Source organism: Candoia aspera, chromosome 1 (genome assembly GCF_035149785.1).
Source record: "Candoia aspera isolate rCanAsp1 chromosome 1, rCanAsp1.hap2, whole genome shotgun sequence".
Taxonomy (NCBI): domain Eukaryota; kingdom Metazoa; phylum Chordata; class Lepidosauria; order Squamata; family Boidae; genus Candoia; species Candoia aspera.
The window spans coordinates 146,408,850-146,429,641 of NC_086153.1; the positions used below are offsets into that span (position 1 = coordinate 146,408,850).

The 20,792-nt window shown below is 40.5% G+C and overlaps 1 protein-coding gene across 1 annotated transcript; it reads left to right on the plus strand.

Annotated features, from left to right (window-relative positions):
- The first annotated feature begins 12,178 nt into the window (after positions 1–12,178).
- On the plus strand, positions 12,179–19,887 carry TDRD15 (tudor domain containing 15). Its single transcript, XM_063315118.1, has 2 exons — positions 12,179–12,274; positions 13,616–19,887. The coding sequence occupies exon 2, from the start codon at positions 13,621–13,623 to the stop codon at positions 19,870–19,872; it is 6,252 nt and encodes a 2,083-aa protein (XP_063171188.1). The 5' UTR covers positions 12,179–12,274; positions 13,616–13,620; the 3' UTR covers positions 19,873–19,887.
- The last annotated feature ends 905 nt before the right edge of the window (positions 19,888–20,792 follow it).

Below are 20,792 nucleotides of genomic sequence, written 5' to 3' on the forward strand. Positions count from 1 at the left end.
TTTAAATGTATGTTTTAGCGGGAATTCTCCATTCGCAGCTTTACCTCTGTCCTAGTCACTTCGCTTCATTAAACAGTTAAAGGATCCCAGGCTCTTGACTGTCATTGTGTGAATGCTTGAATGGTCTAGTGCTGACATTAAGCTGCAAATCATATTGTGTTCAAAAACTCTTCCTGGGAAAGTAACTCAGCTGAGAGTTGACGAAAAAATGCCAAAACATGGAAGAACCAAAGCGAAGCAGCCATCGCCCTCAACCTCCACTGAGAGGATGGCGCTGTACGCCAAGGAGGAAGAAGAAAAGGTAGAGTTGGAAGGGAGCTCCGGGAGCAGGGAAAGTGAGTATGAAACGGAAACCCGGCTCAATGCGACAGAGCTGGAGAGTGCACTCCTGACCCCTGACTTCGTGAGAGAGCCCGAGACTCCAGACGCGATAGTGGAAGAACCACAGATGGGACCTTCGCAGTTGGGTGCCAAGGAGGTGGAGGGGAGAACACCTCCACCTTTGGATGCACACGTGAGGGTGTTGAGCCTGGGGTCTCGTGGAACTGCAACAGACACCGATGGGACCCCACAAGCGATTCGTGGGCTGGAGGTGAGGATGTCTACCATGGAGGTGATGATGCAGCATGTGTCAAAAACCCTTGACACTATGGCATATCCCCTGGCAGAAATTTCAACCCAACTCTCCAGGGTGGCATCACCCGACACACGAGGGAGACACCGCACCATCACCCCACCCAGGGGGTCCAACTCCCCAATGAAGCGACGGAGGAGCAGAGGCCCCATGGAAAGTCAAGGAGTTAGGGCGACCCAACGCAGGTGAGGCGGCGCATCTGGGGACTCCGAAGGAGATACAAGTCAAATTCAATGGAGACCCCTGACAGTTGGCATTTTTCTTGGCCAACGTGTCCATCTATATGCAAGAATTTGGGTCCTGCTTCCCCACAGAATACAAGAAGGTGAGCCAGGTTGGCGCGAGGCTTCGCGGAGCCGCAGCAGACTGGTAGGTGCAGCTGCATGATGCCATGGCCCCCAAACTACACAGTTTGAGGGAATTCATGAAAGCCCTGAGGGAGAGGTTCAAGGACCCGTTGGACAAGATGAAGGCAAAATCAGCCATCCAGCAGCTTAGGCGAGGAGGGAAAAGTGTGGCAGAGTATGCTATGGAGTTCAAAGCCCTGGCAGGGAAAGTTATGGACTGGTCAGAGACCACCAAGATTGATTATTTCAAAGGGGGCTTGCAGCCAGAGGTCCTAAGGTGGGCACTCTGCAGAGGAGACCCCCCCCCCCAACTCTAAAAGAATGGATTTGCCTGGCTGGGGAGGTTGAAAATACCCAGTACCAATTTCGCAGGCAACTCAGAGCACAAGCAGCAGGGAAGAATACCGGGGCTCTGGGCCAGTTCCCCTTTGTCCAGTGAAAGCTATTCTGAAAGAAAGAAGAGCCTAAAGACTGTACCTGGAAAAAGGGCAGCTGTTTCAAATGTGATAAGGACACCCATCAAGCAGCGGAGTGTCCCCACGGAGAGCCAGAGGCCGCCAAAGGAGGAACGAAACCAGCCAAGACCTCACCAACCAAGCGCAAAGGAGCTGCCGCGACCACGCTGGTGTGCAGAGACCTAGATGTGGGGCCACTGCTGGAGTCAAGCGAGGACTCCGAGCTGGAAGAGCAGAAGCCGGCGGGAAACAAATTTCACCAGTTTTGAATCACACCCGTGAGCAGGTGGAAAATCCCAGGTGCAACCCATCTACTTCTGAGGAGGAGGAAAGAGAGGACCCTCTGGTGAGTGATGACTGCCCCACACTGCTAATCAGGGTGGAATTAAAAAACTTAAGAACATACCACAAAGCCAACCTGATGGTGATGTTAGATTCGGGGTGCACTAAATGCTTAATACACCCCGCACTAATCAACATGCTAAGTCTTAAAACTAAGAGACTTAAACAGCCCATTGTTTTTACCCAGATGGATGGTTCCATTGCCCACGGGGGCCCCATAGAATTTCAAACTGAGACTGTAGCCATTAGGTTGGGGGGGGGGGCACAGGGAAACCTTGCAATTTATTGTAGCCCCCATAGCAAACTACTCAATCATTTTGGGGCTCCGGTGGCTAAAAAGCAGAAAACTGCACATAGACTGGGGGATGGGCACTTTAACATTTAAAGTCGGTGTCAGCAACCCACTGATTCCACCAGTCAAAAAGAGGGATGTGGCGGGAATAGTCCTGAATCAGATACCCAGGGGAATGCCAGAGGCAAATGTAGCCATACCAGCCAAATACTCAGACTTCTTTGATGTGTTTGATGAAAAGGAATCTGACCAATTACCACATCACAGAAAAACGGACTGTGCCATAGAAATTGACCCTGGAGCTAAGCTACCTAAGCCAAAATTATACGCCATGTCAGAAACTGAGAAAAAAGCCCTCAGGGAATTCATAGACAAAAACCTGACTAGGGGCTTTATCGAACTGGCTAACTCCCCGTTGGCTGCCCCGGTGCTTTTCTGGGCAAAGAAGGATGGCTCCCTAAGACTATGTACAGATTACCGCGGAATAAATGCCATCTCAGTAACCAACCAGTACCCCCTCCCTCTCATGAAAGACATGCTCTCACACTTGTTGAAAGGAAAGGTGTCCACCAAGCTTGATCTCAGGGAAGCCTACTTCAGAATCCGGATCAGAGAGGGGGACGAGTGGAAGACGGCTTTCAATTGCCCGCTTGGCTCTTTCCAATACAAGGTTCTCCCTTTTGGGTTGGCTGGGGCTCCTGGAGTATTCATGCAATACATCAGTGAGGTCCTCCATGAGCATTTGTACAAAGGGGTCTTGGTGTATTTAGACAATATTCTGATCCACTCTAAAAGCCTAGAGGACCACATCCCCTTGGTTAGGAAAGTACTCCAAAAACTGATGGATGCTCAGCTCTATGCTAAGCTTTCCAAGTGTGAATTTCACAAAACTCAACTAGACTACTTGGGCTATCGTATTTCTTCAAATGGCATTGAAATGGATCGAGATAAAGTACAAGACATAAGAGGTTGGGAGCCACCTAGCACCAGAAGGCAACTTCAAAGTTTTCTCAGTTTCGCCAATTTCTATAGACAATTTATCCCCCAATTTGCTCAAATTGTGCTGCCCCTGACAGACTTACTAAAAACTAGGGGGAGCGGGGAGACACAGAAAGGAACTTCCCCAGGAGCGAAGCTTGCTTGGTTGAATGACTGCCAAGCTGCCTTTGATCGTCTAAAAGTTCTGTTCACAGAAGAACCAATTCTAGCTCACCCAGACCCAAACCGCCCCTTAATTGTACAGGCAGATGCTTCTGACTCAGCAATAGGGGCCGTTTTGGTTCAGAAGGATGAATACGGTTTCCCCCACCCATGTGCGTACCTCTCCCGCAAGTTCACTGCTTGGAATGGCTTGCGTAACGCGCAAACAAGCAGTACCCGGGAAAGTGAAAGTGCAGGCAGACCTAAAAGAGGAACTGCCTCAGGTGTTCTCTAACGATCCTTGGCTACAATGTAACAGAGCCAATTGACTGAAATTGACAACGTCTGGTAATGCAACAATAAAATCTATGTGCCTGAATCTTTGCACAAAACCATTCTACACCGTTCCCATGATATTAAATCTGAAGGACATTTTGCCTTCACCAAAACTTTACACTTGGTCAGGCTTTAATTTTGGTGGCCCTCCCTTCGCTTTGACGTGCAATCCTATGTCACCTCATGCCATGTCTGTGCCCAAGCGAAGAGGAAGAGGGGGAAACCACAGGGACTTTTACAACCTGTTGCCTCCCCTAAAGCCCCATGGAAAGAAATCGCCATGGATTTCATTGTGGACTTGCCTGAGAGTAAAAATAAGATTGTGATTTGGACTGTTCTTGAGTTATTTTCAAAGCAAGCCTACTTCGTCCCTTGCACCAAGATCCCCACCACCCAGCAACTTGCCAAATTGTTTGTAGCGCACATTTATAGGATCCACAGCTGTCCTGACCATGTGATCTCAGACCACGGTGTCCAGTTTACTTCAAAATTTTGGCACTCGTTTTTAAAATTAATTGGAGTTCAACAATCCTTTAGCTTGTCTAGCCACCCAGAAATGGACGGGGTGACTGAACGGGCTCAGTCTACTCTAGAGCAATTCCTCTGTTGCTACATTAGCTTTCAGCAGGATGACTGCCTTCGCTGAGGTGGCTTATAACAATGCCGTGCATCAAAGCACTGGATTCTTGCCTTTTTCTCATTGTTTATGGCCAGGACTTCATTCCAATTCCTGAACTTCAGCTAACCTGATTCCTCTGTCACCAATTGGGCCACCCAGATTGCCACGGAGTGGCAATTCGTCAGGCTCTCGATCATCCCCACAAAAAGTTTGCTGACCAGCACAGGCGCCTGGAGTGGAAAATGAAAGTTGGTGACTTAGTCTACCTTTCCACTAAATTCCTCCAGTCTCAGCAGCCTTCAAGCAAGTTAGCTCCTAAGTTTGTCGGTCCTTTTCCCATCACTAAAATCATTAATCCAGTGGCTGAGCAATTACAACTACCTTCAACTCTTAAGTAACTTCATCCTGTTTTTCATTGCAGCTTGCTTAAACCAGTGCCAGATCGTTCTAAGTGGCACCAGCCTGCACCAACCCCTCCACCCATCATGGTTGATGGCCATCAGCATTTTGAAGTTAAAGAAATCCTGGACTCTCATTTTCATTGCAAATCATTCCAGGACTTAATCCAATGGAAACACTTTCCAGATCCTGAATGGGTTGATGCATGTCATGTAAACGCACCCCTTCTAACAAGGAAATTTCATTTAAGATACCCTTCCAAACCCTCCCCTTACTAATAAGATTTCCCCACCGTATCCTTTGTCTTTCTTATTGCATTTATTGTATCTTTTTCTTTTGTCTTGTATTTTCTTTGGGGAGGGCGATATGTCAGATTCCTCTGATCAAAGGGTTCACAGAACCCCTTATCGGAGCATCTTCCATCACTTTCTTATCAATGGGTTAGACTCTCTGTCACCAGATGGGAGGGGGTGTTAAGTTGGAGTGTGAATTGCATTATCATGGCTACAGATTTATGATGCTTCACATCAAGGCCAGTCAGTAGAGATACACCAGCAACACCACCTGGATGGGAAGGGGAGTGACATACTTTCATGGGAAAGGGAGGCAAACAAGGGAATGTAGTTTTAAATGTATGTTTTAGCGGGAATTCTCCATTCGCAGCTTTACCTCTGTCCTAGTTATTTCGCTTTATTAAACAGTTAAAGGACCCCAGGCTCCTGACTGTCATTGTGTGAATGCTTGAATGGTCTAGCGCTGACAATGGGTATATAAACAGTTACGCTCAGATACAATAGTTAAAAATCTCCCCATTTTCAAATAATTACAGAACTTCTATGGGAATACTGAATAGCAATATATAATATAATATAATATAATATAATATAATATAATATAATATAATATAATATAATATAATATAATAATTTATTTTATTTTATTTTATTTTATTTTATTTTATTTTATTTTATTTTATTTTATTTTATTTTATTTTATTTTATTTAATACAGTTTAGAGGCCACCCAGCGCCAGGTAATTCTAGGCGGCTTACATTAGGAAAAGAAATAATGAATTTAAAATTATTTTTAAAAAACGATCATAAGTGTTCAGAAGGCAAACAGTATATAACAACCTAAACATCCCACAGTGGCTACAACCATCATTCTGTCCCAAGGCTTGGGAGAACACCCAAGCTTTGTGGGGGGCATAAATATCTCTGTGGGGATGCTGTTCCAGAGAGCAGGCGCTGTTGCAGAGAATATATACCTTGTCTTGTTGCGTACATTATTGTAACAGAAAAAAAATCATTGGAACTTTTCTTAACCCTTTTCAAAATTTTTCATATTTTCCCCAATTTTGGGAAAGAAGCTTTCAAATCCATACCCTGCATTTGCAAACATAGTTTTGAGATGAGTACTCCTTTCCTTTTTTCAATGGGCTTTTAAACTCCTCTTTTGTTTGCTCTCTCCTCTCCTTTTTTCTTGCTTCTTCCAAACAATTAAGCTACCTTTTCATTTCCCCCCGTTCCACATTTATAGCCTCACTAAGTACAATAAACTTCCTGAGGGATAGTCTTATGAGCCAGTTGCAGCAAAAATGACAGTCTTAGCACCTGGATCCCAAGCAAATTTATGACATAAGCTCTGAGGAACTAGAGCCTTCCTCATCACCAGCATGATAGAACTCTCCCCAGTTCTATATTGCTAGGTCAAGTGGCAATAAAATTTTAAAAACAGATCCTGGGACAACTGAGTGCAAAATAGGTACAGTGGCTATTTTCAGCAACAGTAGTTTGCAGCCCAGTGTCTCTCTGTCACCCATGCAGCTTTTTTTTTTAATGTACTGTTGATGCTCTGGTTGCTTTTTTATATGTGGGAAGGCTGTGACCTGTTACAGAAAACATCTGTTCCAACTAAGTTCTGTTGATTTTCTCCGGAGTTTATTGTCAACAGAGCACTTAAAATTGTAGGTTTGATCAAGAGGCTCTTGATCAATCTTTCAGGATGTTAAAGCTTGGATCACCTGAATTTCATTTCTGTTGCAACTGTATATATGCTTACACTCACTATGTTTGATGGGGCTTATTCCCCAGATAAGGGAAGGTGGTCGCTCAGTAATAGAGCACATGCTTTGCAGAAGAAGGTTTCTAGTTAAAATCCAGAATCCCAGGAATGTTGTCTCCACTATTGTCAATACTGGACTAGATGGACAATTGATTTGATCTGGAGCAAAGCAGTTTCCTGTATCGCTCATGGTATTGCTTTGCAATCAAAATCTCTCAGGGCTATCAGATATGGACTGCAAAAATCTGGATGACCATTAGGTAGCAGCAAAGACAAACAGAAAGCTCTTTGCAGCTCCGATCTGGTAGTCCTACTTTACATAATAGCTTACCCAATTAAGAATGTTTTGCTAATGCTTGCGTTTATGGATGAATGTGCAGGCCTGTAATTTGCTTGCACAATAGTAAGTCATTGCTTTAACTTGTAGTTATTAAGTGAAGAACATGCCTGTCTGAAATCAGCTCTTAATAACATATACTGTTAATCCATGGACAGCTATGTGTAGGCAAAATCCAGAGTGTTATTTAAACTTTAAGTGGGCAGAAGGTAAGGTTCAAAGAGATTCTCAAGATTGCTTTTCATACTTCTAAAAACTCTCATATATTTTTGTCTGAGGGCTTAATACTTTTTCAAGGACATCACACAGGATATAATAGAATTTATAATAAATGGCTTACCACTACAGTATGTCAATACTGCCTCTCCCACACTAATCTCAAAACATTCAACAAGCATGAAGCATGCAAGTTAAATCCAAACACCAGTTTCCGTCAAATACTCCAGAGCTAATATAAATTTTAATAAAATTAGGAGAGAAATTTCTCTAATTTTCTAGCCCATGTTTTAAGAAAAAAGAAATAATTTATTTTTAGTCCTGGCAGCAACAAACTCTTTTGTTTTGATCTTGTGTTTTATGGCTTCTGAAAACTTGTTTTGCAATACTTTAACTAACTGGGAAATTGGCTAATAACAAAAGTGAAATATTTTATTACAAAAAACAAATTTTAAAAAGATGAGGAGACAGATAAAACAAAGATGAAAGTGATAAGGCAAAAGGGTCAAATCTCTTCACAGTACCTGAAGGTTACTTAAAATCCCAATAATTTGGTCTCAATTGGAATGAATTCCATAACTGATTTTTATAGAAATCAAATAAATAAATAAATATGTCTCTTGGCTGTATTAACATTCATGCATTGCTCGCTTGGCAGCCATGTATATTTATTCTGTATTTATTTTATATTTTAACTGTTTTAATTGTAATTGTTTTAATTGTTTTATAGTTTTATTGTTGTAAGCCGCCCAGAGTCACTCGCTGAGATGGGCAGCTATAGAAATCAAATAAATAAATAAATAATGTGATGAAGAGTAAACCAAGCTGTGTAGTGAATAGCAAGAAGGATCCGATGTGTCCAGATAAGCCCCTCCTCCATTCACTAATGGCTTGGAAAGCAGATTTGGAGGAGATCTGAGATGATCCTAGGCATAAGGCTTTCTGAGGGGAGCAAAGACTTAGGTAGAGCTCTCTACTAAATCTCTGTGGAAAAGGAAGCTGGAATGGGTCCTAAAGAAAACTTGCTCTTAGGTCTCTGTTCTGGTAGAGAGATCTCTGAAGAGATTTCTGGGAGAAAGAGAGATGAAGATCACTTTGAAACTAGTAGGACAGAGAGACATAGAAACAACAGCAGAAAATAATTATTCCTAATCTGTTTATCTCCAAGTTATAGGTAGATGGGTTTAGCTAGAACCCTCCATCAGGGTTTTATGCATTATTTTAATGTGTGTCTAATTACATGCTTTAAGGCAGTATTTCTCAACCTTAGACACTTGCAGATGGGTGGACATCAACTCCCAGAATTCCCCAGCTAGCATGGGGAAACTGATATAAACAGTAATAAAGGAAAAAAAAAATTAGGCATATAGAAAACCAGCCTTGCTGAAGGAACAGCAGCGTACAGGTAGTCCTCAAGTTATGACAGTGGGACTGGAATTTCCATCACTAAGCAATGGTCATAAAGCAAGACATCATGTGATCACATTGCTTAGTGACGGCAATCCCGGCAGTGCCCATTGCTGTTCTTAACCAAATCCCACCAGTCATTAGGCGAGGACTCATTCCATTCCAAGCCATTCCTGGCTTGGTCCCTCCCAGCCCTGAGCCTCGGTAAGGCCTTCTGAAGCCTTCTGAAACCTCCTGAGAAGGCTGCACCCACCGTTCTCCAAGTTGCACACACCAAGCAGCCTTGGGAAGAAGGCCTGGCATGGCCAGCAGCTGCCTTGCATAGGGCCAGGCTAGGCACACCTTGTCAGCAGCAGGAGGAAGACGGCGATGGTCAGCTGGGCATGGCAGGGCCTGTGGATCTCAGGGTGGCGGGGTGCCTGGGGCTTTGTGCTGTGGCACTGGGGTGGCTGGCTGTGGTGTAGGGCTTGAGGTGGCATTCCTTGGCGGTGGCAACGGCAGCACTGGGGCTGAAGAAGCGGCCCGAGGACGGTGGTGGCCAGTTGACACTGCTGAAGGCCTTGGGCCTCTACTTTAGCCCCAGTGCCACCGCCACTGCTGATTGACCACAGAGGTGCTTCAACGGCCATAACTTTGGGGACTAGGTGTAAGTACCAACGTTCAGCACTGCTGTAACTTCAAACGGTTGCTGAACGGATGGTTGTTAAGCAAGGACTACCTGTAAGTTCAACAACTTAAATTCTGCCTCAGCAACCTTCAAGCATTAATTGAGAGTTTCAGCAGACATGTGGATGGAGATGATCGTTGACAGTGAACTGGACTGCTAAATGGTTGAAAAAAAAGAAAGTTAAATAGAGGCATAAATAGGCAATTTTCTGAATAGAGATTATTAAGAAGTGGAGTCTCTTGAGGATCTGTATTCAGAATGATGCTTTTAAAACTTTTTTATAAATTATCTTGACTTGAGGTAAGCAGTGAGCTGACCAGATTTACAGATGAGATGAAACCCTTCAGGTTGGTAAAAAACAAAAGGCACTGAAGGCCAGCAGAAGGATCTCTTTAAACTGGGTGAATGGTCAACCAGTTGATAATGTAACTTAATGTAAAGTGATGCAACTTGGGGCAAAACACCCTACCTTCACATATATGCTGACAGAGTCTAAGCTGTCCGAAGAAGACCTTAGGGTCATAATGAACATGCTGACTGAGTGCATAGCAGCTATTCCATGCACTGGGAAAGGGAATGAAAATAAAAATGCCAACATGGTAATGTCCTCATACAGATGTATCGTATGTCTACATTTGGAATACTTTACTTAACTTTTACTGATTTACCAAGACCAAAAAAATATAATAACAAAAACACTATAAAATGCACTATAAAAAAGCAATATAACGAAGGAAGATTGGAGAAAATGATCTAGTAGAGCTGAGATTATCCATACAACCCTCTCAAGTAAAAGCTAGACCGCATGGCCCTAACGATCAAGAAGAATGCCAATGCTGTAATGCTCTTATGCAAATCTATGGCATCTCTGCATCTGGAATACTCTGTACAGTTCTGGTTACCACATTTTATTTATTTATTTGCTTACTTACTTACTATCCCGCCTTTATTATTTTTATAAACAACTCAAGCCGGGAAACATACCTCATACTCCTTCCTCCTCCTATTTTCCTCACAACAACAACCCTGTGAGGTGGGTTGGGCTGAGAGAGAGGGACTGGCCCAAGGCCGCCCAGCCAGCTTTCATGCCTAAGGCGGGACTAGAACTCTCATACCACACCTGATTGGCTCTTGGGCTGAGAGGGAGGGACTGGCCCAAGGTCACCCAGCTGGCTTTCATGCCTGAGGCGGGACTAGAACTCTCAGTTTCTAGCCTGTTGCCTTAACCACTAGACCTGTCTTATTTGAAAAAGTATATAACAGAGCTGGAAAAAAATGCAGAAGAGAGTGACCAAAATGACGGGGGTCAATCATCTTCCCTATAAGAGTAGTCTTAAAATGTCTGGGACCATAGCTTAGAAAAATGGTGACTGGGGTGGGGATATGATCAAGGTGATAAACCATGCATGGTATGGAGAAAGTAAACAAGGAGAAGTATTTCTCTCTCACATCAAGACCAGGACCCATCCAGTGAAGATATTTGAAGGAAATTTAGAAAGAGAGAGTAGTTCTTTGTACAGTTCATAATTAATTGGTGGAAATTATTACCACAAATGTGGTGATGGCCATTAAACTGGATGGCTTTAAAAGGAGACTTGAGACAGGTTTGTAAGGGTTATTGACACTGAGGACTCAGTGTTTCTTGTGGGATGGGGACAGAATGACTCCGAAGATTGTGCTAGTTACAGGAGAACAGCCATGTGAGAAGGATACTGATTCTGTCTCCTGCCCGCAAGCATCTAAGAGGCATCTGGTTGGCCATTGTGAGAAATAAAATAGACTAATGTGACATCATGTGATAAACTCCATATGGTCCAATATATGTTTATTTTTAAAATTTTGGTTGAAACAACATATTACAAGTGATGAAGAGACATCCCCTTCAAACTGAAAAATGTGTTTATGCATAAACGTAAATTTAAAGACACCTGATAGTTTTAACATGAAGTAAGTCTAACTTTAAATAGCTGTCTAGATCACCATCTGCTTAAGAAATATTACCCAAATTGCACAGAATTTTTACTCTTGATTTTTCTTTATTTTGACATTCATGTTTTTGTTTCTGCCAGTTTTTTAACTGAATTATTTACTACTCCATAAATTTCCCTATGTTGTCTAATAGCACAAGCCAAGTGTTCCAGGCAAGTATCAAAATGCAAGGGTGAAAGTGGACATCCTTTTCTACTTCCTCTAAATAATGGGAAAGTATAGGCTCTGAATTAAGAATCCCTATGTTTTCTTTAAGATTATTTTAATAACATAAATAAAATATCCCATTGTATTTCTGCAACCTTTGTTTTTCAAGTTTACTAAAATATGAGTTTTTTAAAAAAAACCAACCTAATTCACAGCCTAATGCTTCACTAATTTATGTTTTTCAAAGGTTTCTGTGATCGTTTCAAGGCTACCTTGAAATAAATCTGCTGGGCTTCAACTCTGGCATTATGTGGGATGGGCTAAATTATAAAGGTACGTATGGACTTAAGTACAGATTTTTTGTAGTATCAGATATCACTGAAATATTAACAAAATAAGGCCCTTTGCTGAGAGGTAATACGTAATGAAATGCTTGAGCAGAATGAAAGCAAAAATCTCTCCGGTGACAATGAACTGTTTGTTTTTCCAAAGTGAAAGCAAACGTCCTTCCCCCTGATGTGGCGCAGCCGAAGTTATATTTGGTAAAAATGAAACCAAGTTCAACACGCTTCCACACCCGCGCAACTACCGCGCGGTGACCACCACCCAAAGGCGAGCACCGCCGTCCCGCACCGCCCCTGCTCCGTGCCGTAGCCGCGCCCACGCCCCACCCTCCTTCCAGAAACTGCAAATCAGGGGGCAGCAGCAGCCGGGACGCGCCTATCTCAGCGCTCAGGCGGGAAGCTCGCCTTCCCGCTTCTGTTGGCCGCCGCTGCCGCTGCTGGATGCGCGAAGGCTCTCCGGTTGGAGACGGCGGGGGCGGCCCCGTTCCTGACCCTTCGGCGCTCAGGCAAATGTCTGAAGGAGTCTCGCGTAGGTCAGAGGTCTGAGAGAAACTCTACTTTTGTTACTAAAAATCGGGACGGAGGGAAGTCGCTGCCCACCTAAGCTCCCTCTGCAAACCCTGGCCCAGAAACCCTGGAATAAACAGCCGCGACTGACCCCGTTAAGATGGCATTCAGACTTGTGCTCATCCAGGGATTGAGCAAAAGTACCTTTTTATTTGCGCTGGTAAAAAAATATCGTCAGTAGGCCTACAGCCACTTTAAGCAGGAGGCATTGATTCTGCAGTAAATGTTGAGGAAGAGAGCAGGAGACAGGCTGTGTCAAGAGTTTTACATAATACTTAAAAGGCAAAGGGGTCTGTATATTCATTGCCTTTTCACATGAGGCATTTTTTTCCTATGCTTTAGCTTGTTTTCTTTTGCTGGCATTTTGTTCAGTTGCTTCACTAGATAGCAAGTCCAGAATGTGAAATTAGGAGAATGTAAGACTGAGGTGATGGCCATTGGTACTGTAGGGGCTCCATTGCTGTTGACCTCTCAGCCGTTAATTGCGACTTTTTATAATTTTCTGAATTATAATTGTTTTCTATATGTTAATTGTTTTATAGTACGGCACCCAGAGTCACTTTTTTGTGAGATGGGCAGCCATATAAATTTGATGAATAAATAAGTCCAAACAGGAACAGTGGAGTGACACTTTAAATAAGAATGTGTTGAAAGTCCAATACTAAACTAACATTTAATGTGTTGACAGTGCATTCACAAAAATTTGTCAATTCATGTAAAATAGTGAAGATAGTTTGTCACTGGCTGGACTTGCATATCACAATCTGGCCTATTTGATTTTTAACTTAATGTGCTGTGTGGACCTACTGTGTGGACCTACACAGCTGGCTTGTTCAGCAAATTGTGGCTTAAAAGTAATAATGGGTAGACTTGATTAGTAAAACTAGTCACTGTGTGAATGCACCCTGTCATATTTTTCCTGTTTTTCCCCTCAAAATGTTCCCATACTTTCTCAGTTTTAATTTAGTGACACAACTGCATCTAACTAAGAGAAACTGTATTGGTGATATAGGACAAAAAGCATGAGGGAAGGGAAGGGATGCCCAAGCATAGAGCTTGTTCATATTTTATTACATCATCCATTCTAGTTATTAATCATATTTTAAAATCTGTCAATAACGGAAGTTCTGCAAGAACTTCATATTTTGGTGTTCATCAGAACTTTCTCTTTAGGCTGATAATAGGAGAGATTGTAACATCTACTTCTAGATAAGAAATATGATTGTATCAATACATTCAAAGTTGCTTATAGAGCTTTGCTAAAATGACAAATAAACATTTAACATTACGTTAAATTTTATACTGGTTTTCTAGGTGGAATGGATTCATCTTCATCAACAAAATTTCTAAACATAGATGTGAAGATAACTAATATATATTACCATCCAAATGAAGTCCTTGTAAAATTTCAAGGCCAATATAACACAGAATGTGAGTTTGATTATCACATATTGCAAAGAGAAATACAGCAAGTACCAAAAGTGAGAGACTCTGTTGCTGTTGGTGAGTTCTGTTTAGTCGAAGACTCGGATTGTGGAGAATGGTTCAGAGGAAGAGTAATACAAAAAAGACATGACACCTGTGAAGTATTTTTTATGGACAATGGGAAAATACTGGCAGTGCATGAAACTCACCTTGCATCTCCCATTGATGAATTGTTTCAGCTTCCTCCAAAGATGGTTTGTGGAATTTTTGCAAATATACTTCCAATTGAAAAAAAATGGACTGCTAAAGCTTTTAATTACTTTTCATCCTTGATAGGTTTGCAGATTAAAGGTCATATACAAGCCATTCTGCCACACCAAACATTTCTTCTTGATGTGCCCAAAATTGCTAACGATGTGGTGGAATTCAGATTAGGAAAACTTGTTGATGTAGATACTTTCCATCTTATTGTTGAAATGTTAACTGAATTTCCACATGAGCCTCTTTGTAAACAAATGCCAGATTTACTGCCAGCGAAAGATACAAGGCCAGGATCTCTATGTTGCGGTGCTGGAATTCAACCAGATATTCAACCAGTTCTAAGTAATCTTCAACCAATTTTATCTATTGGAGCCATAGAGAAAGTAAAAATATCAGTAGCAGTTAGTCCCAGTAAATTTTATTGCCAGTTACTTCGACAACAGATACAGCTGGATAAATTGACAATAGGCATGTCTTCCTATTATGAAACTATTAGCAAAGTAAAACTTCCATCTTGTGACAGTCTTGGAGTCTTTTGTGCAGCTAGACGAAAAAATGGTCAGTGGCAGAGAGGAGTAATACAGCAGCTACTTTCTGATAACAAAGTGAAGATTTGGTTCATGGATTTTGGCAACTATGAAGCTGTGCCTTCTGAGTGTATTTTGAAGCTTCAGCCAGAATTTATTTCAGTCCCTATGTTTTCATTTCCTTGTGCTCTATCATGTCTTAGTGATCAAGATGGAGCGGTAAGAAATGCTCAGCTAGAAGAATTCAAGGAAGCTCTATTAACACAACAGGCTATTTTGGCCCATATAGACCTGTTCAGTAGTAATGAATACTTACATTATGTTACATTATGTAAATGTGCATTGTCATTGACAAGTGAATATCTACCTTGGGACAATGACGTGGTTCCAAAACACTATCCTTTGTATAACACAGAAGTCTCTTGCCCAGGTGGGAATGTACAGAATTCTAGCGTGAACTCTGTCTTGGCTGAGAATGTTTACAGTACTACTCAACAGTCAAGTCATTCGAATCAAAAGGATACTCATTTACTGTGCTCCCCTTTAACAATCCCTTGCAAAAGAGCAGAAATGAAAATAGATTCAGTCTGTGTTGCTTTTGCAGTTTATGTTTTGAATCCATCAAATTTCTGGGTGCAAATGAATGATTTCTTAGATGAGTTTGAAGCCTTAATGAAGAAAGTTGCAGATGTTTATGATATAAATGAAGTGAATGATAAAATTCTAGAAAACCCAGAGCCTGGAAGGCTATGTTGTGCACGGTATGGCAAGGATATGCATTTTTATAGGGCTGTCATTACACAAATCGTAGACAATAACGTTGATGTTTATTTTTTGGATTTTGGGAATACTGAAACAGTGCCACTATTTGATGTGAGGATTTTGCTTCCAGAGCTTCAAGAATTACCAGCTTTAGCCATGTGCTGTACACTTGCTAATGCAATTCCAGTTGAAGATATATGGATTAAAAAAGAAATAGATTTCTTTAAAACAATTGTAGTTGATAAACCAATCACTCTGCATGTTATTGCAAAACAAAAGGATAATTACATTGTCAACGTGCAGTGCATGAATAGCTCCGAGCAAAGTGATGTTCTCAGGCTTATGGTTCAGGCCGGATGTGCAGAATATTGGGAGGTAAAACAAGATCCATTTCTGAAAGTTGTAAGTGATTCTCAAGTACACAGCTCAAAAAAATGCAAAAATACAAAAATACGAAGTAAAATAGCTATTCAGAACAATAAAATACTGATACCTAAAAATACTGGTCAGAATAAAAAGCTGCTGAATACTCAGGTTGTGACAAAGGAGAATACTAGTGTTTCCCCACTGTGGAAAAGCATACTTTCCGAAAAATATGGGAAAATGTTTGGGAAAACAGATAGAGTAGAATTCTATAAAGAGTACAGATTTAAACCAGGTTCTGTATTAGATATTGTATGTTGTCATGTTATTTCACCAGGCAACTTTTTATGTCAGATACAAAACAAGCTACCTGAGCTAAATAATATGATGGAAGAAATTCAGAATTTTTACAACACTCAGAAAAGGCCATATGAAAGTGGAAAGCTTGTCTGTGTTGTGAAATATTCTACAGATGGAAAGTGGTACAGAGCTGTTGTACTGAAACATGTATCCAAAACTGAAATTGATGTAATGTTTGTAGACTATGGTAACAGGGAAAGAGTTTTGCTGAAAGATCTTCAGGCTATTCATCCAGACTTCCTGATTTTGGAATGCCAAGCATTCAGATGTTGTCTTAATAGTGTCACTGAATCCTTAATATTTGACCCCTATGATTGGACTGCTGAGATATGCAGTGATTTTAGAAGATTTGTTTCATCTTCCAATGGACAACTGATTTGTTCAATTTGTGCTCTGGTTTTTAAGACTCCCAACTATTTATGTTACATCGTTGAACTGAAGACTCCATTTACTAGTTTAAGGCAATTTCTCTTTGGAAGTGGCCATATACAAATTTACCCTTTTGAATGTGCGAGATCTCTTATAACATCATTTTCTCTATGTAGCTTTTATTATTCATCTTTTAATATGGAAATTGGAAATGAAGAGGAAGTATATGTAACCTATATACATAGCCCTACAAAATTCTATTGCCAGTTGAATAGAAATGCAGATGACAGAGAGAAAATATTTAAACAGATTTCAGAAATTAGCCAAATAACAAGACATACAGTCCAAATAAATGCTTACAGTTTATGCATAGCAAAATATTCTGAAGATGGCCTCTTCTACAGAGCTTTAGCATCTCCTGTGGAGTCATCAGATTACTGGCCAGTATATTTTGTGGACTTTGGAAATAAACAATTGGTAGCAAAAGAGGAATTGGTTCCTATTCCAAATAATGCTTCAGAATTAATGTTCACACCTATGCAAGCTATCAAGTGTTATCTGTCAGATCTAAAAGATGTTGAAATTCCATCTGAAATAAAAGTGTGGTTTGAAAAAAATTATTTGGGAAAGGAGTTGAAGGCAGTAATAGCATCTAAGGAATCTGATGGGCAGTTTGGTATGGAGTTGTATGATGGAGAACTACAAATAAATGGAAAGATTAAAGATTTACTGAAGCATATAAATTGTGATCTGAACCCAGAGGATATAAAAAAGGGTTTTAAAAAGTGTGTTGGAAACAAACATAGGGCATATAAAATAAAGTTGGATATAGATAAAACAAAAGTTAAAAGTAAAGTTGGAAGGCAAACAGAAGCAGACAAAGTTTCTTGGACTCAAAATGATAAGTTACCTGTTAAATATGGAAACAAAGTAGTAATTGGCCAACAGAAACAGAACAGTAGACCCACATCAGCTTTGGAAAACACAGAGTCCATTTTGGAAGACATTTTGCGGCACAGATCTAGACCTGCTTACGCTATTGATCAGCCTAGTGTGCAGTCAAAGAATATTAAAGGTAACAGAAAATTAAATACTTTAGGACAAAAAAGAAGCAACAAAACTAGGCAAAAGTACACAAATCTTCCCCAACTTGATATTCATCTAAATTCTAAAGTTTGGGGTTATATTTCTTACGTAGCTAATCTTTCAAGTTTCTATGTTCATCGTTCAGAGGATGAAAATAAAATTGTGCAGCTTGCTGGGGAGCTGAATGGAGGAACACTGCTTATAGAGCCAGAAATAGATGCTGAACTTGAGAAAGATGATGTTGTTTTAGCAGAGTATGAAGGTGATTGTTGCATATACAGAGCTTTAGTTAGAGAAGTCATAGCCGATAAGTTTTTTGAAGTAGAGTTTATTGACTATGGTAACGTAGCAACTGTGAATTCAAAAAAAATCTACAAAATAAAAAAGAGTTTCCTCAACTTACCAAGACTCAGCATACATTGCTCCCTTAGAAATGCAAAGTGCTTGTTTTCAGATAAAAACTGGAGTACTGATATGGATGCCTACTTTATCAGTCGAGTAAATAATCAGCCAGTCATGATTGAGTTTCTACAACAGTATGACCAACAGTGGGAGGTTGATATAATCTGTCATGGAGTATCTGTGAGTGATGAATTAATGGAGAGAGAAATCCTTTTAGGTATACAGAACATGTTTACATTAAACCTTGACAACAATGTGAAGCAACTCCCAATAATAGATTCAGAAACTGATAGTAATGACCCAAATAAAAAATCAGAAAGTCAAACTTTGTGTAAAACTTTTAAGATCAGACCTAAAATTGGCTGCCAAAATATAAAGCCTGGAGATTTAGAAATAGCTGAAATTGGTCATATTTCAAGAAATGGGAACTTCTATGTGAAGTTAATTAAGGATGGACAAACAATGCTCAATTTAAATGTAATGGTTGCCCAAGAGGTAAAGAACAAGTGTTTCATTACAGTGGAAAAGATTAAAGAAGGGTTAGAATGTTTGGCAAGATCAAAAGAAACCTTGAAATGGTATCGATCCAAAGTTATTAAAAAATACATGAAGGAGAAATGTATGTTGGTTCTTTTTGTGGATGTGGGAAAATATGAAATGGTGTCACTGCATGATACACATGTGCTGAGTGAAAAAATAAGGAGTATTCCCAGGAATGCAGTGCTTTGTAAATGGATTTGGTTTGGAAATCTACATGAATTGTCTTTTGAGCGAATGATGAAGGCGATCAAGTGTTGTGAGATAAAGATTTTATTTTTGAGATACTTGGAATCTGCTTTTATTTGGGAAGTAGAAATTTTAATAGATGGAATTTTATTTATGGAATATTGGAATAAAATATCTTACCAAACAAAGTTAGAGAGACATAACTTACTGGAAATTGTTAATGTGAGCAAATCACTTGCTCTCTTGGTTGGGTCAAGTTCAATTTCATGGGTACAATTTCAGAAGAATAGGCACTATCCTGGGTTTGTCACTTCAGTCACCGATCCTTCAAACTTCTGTATCCAGTTAGAAGATTCATTTAAAACTCTGAAAGCATTGTTCAAACTGCTCTCTGATCTTCCAGAAAACCTCCCAACTATGCCACAAGAATGTGTAGTTCCTGGTGCCAGCTGCTTAATGAAAAATGGACCTAATGGAAAATGGAACAGAGTTGAAGTGTCTGAAGTGCTCAAAGACTCTGATACATTAATACTTACTTTTATTGATGATGATGGGTTATCAGCTCCCATTCCCATCTGTGATATTCCTAAGCTGAAGGTTATTCCAGAAAAACTGGCTAGTTTACCACGATTAACCTATCCTTGCTCCTTGTTTGGAGTGACACCTACTGACGGGAAACACTGGAATGATGAGGCCAAACTTAAAGTTCAAGAATTTCTTGGTAGACAAGGTCTCACATTCCAGGTCAAGCAGCTTCCTTGTGGACTAAAGCTAGAAGTAGATGTTTTTTGTGAGCAAAACAATGCAGCCAATGTATTGGTTGCTTCTGGTTGTGCTTTGTATTCTGAAGCTGCATCCTTTGGATCAATTAGTCCTGAGCTTCATCTATGGAATTCACATGTTGTTTGTGATCCACTTCAGATCTGCAGTCAGGAGAGCTCTGAAGCACAGATTGCCTTAAATAAAGATGATAAAGGTCCACAGAATTCAGTTTCTCCATTGAAGTGTGTTGATTGCAAAAATTTAAAGAAGAACAGTGCAAAGAATGGCAAAATAAAGAAGAACAGCGCAAAGAATGTACGTTGTAAGAAAAAAGGCTGGCAGAAGACTTCTTTGCATAGCAGTAGAAGAAACTATGGAAATCTGCATAACAGTGATGAGAAATTATTTAATCAATGTTGCGACCGAGAACAACTCAACCAAACATATTCTACAACCATATCAAAAGCTTCTCACAAGTTGCTTTTTGGCTCCAAGAGTGCTCAGATCCAGAGTCATGAAGAAAATTGAACACGTATTCACAGGAAAGGTCAGTTTCAAATGACACTTAAAACAACTGTATAAAATTATTTTATTCTTTGCTTGATATATAATTGGAATGATAGATTGGACTTCCCTTAAGGCTAGGAGTGAGAGAATCATGCATTTAATTTCCGTGCATAAACTGCTATATTGCAAGTTTGGCAATTACATACAGTATATTACTATATTCCACACGTAATGCAGTGTGGGTTGCATCAAATCTATATGAGGTTGCCCAGTGTGGATGGGTGTAGAAAGATAATCTGCCACAATGTGATTATCTATAGACAGGCTTTAAGGCTTATTATGGAGCAGACTATTTGGTCCTCCTGGGGTATGGTCTGTGCCAGGAATTCAACAGCAGACTAACATTCTCATTTGTTCTGCTGAGCATCTTGGCAGGTTTCAGCCAGAATAGCCTTCTGAATTGCTTTCAGGTGGGGAACACTTATAATGGCTTAGATTCTTAGAAATGTGGTTTCAAAAGGAGGTTAGAGATTCCTATTTGATGCTGTGGCCATTGGAAACTGCTGGAGTAATTGGGTTTGGTGCCACCAGTATGCTGATGACACCAGCTCTTTTTATTTCTTTCCCACCTAAATCCAAGGGATCTATTGCTTTACTTCTGAAGTCAGATGAGTGCAAACTTAAGAAGTACAGCCCAGATCAGACACTAATGTTCTTGATTAGTTGAAGGATAGATTATAGAATATGGAATTCAGTCAGATGCTCATTTCACTGGTGTCCAAGAATGCATTGACATGGCTTGGGCACTTGATTTAGGCTCACTTGAAGGAAAACGGCTTTTTAAAAGGCTGGAGGGCATTCTTGTCTTAGAAATATTGAACTTTTTTCCATATACAGTACATGGCAATCTCTGTGTGTGTGTGTGTGTTTATACACACACA

Bases quoted from the DNA above. Each gene is read 5' to 3' on its own strand.
- TDRD15 (XM_063315118.1), top strand. From the start codon at position 13,621: ATGGATTCATCTTCATCAACAAAATTTCTAAACATAGATGTGAAGATA.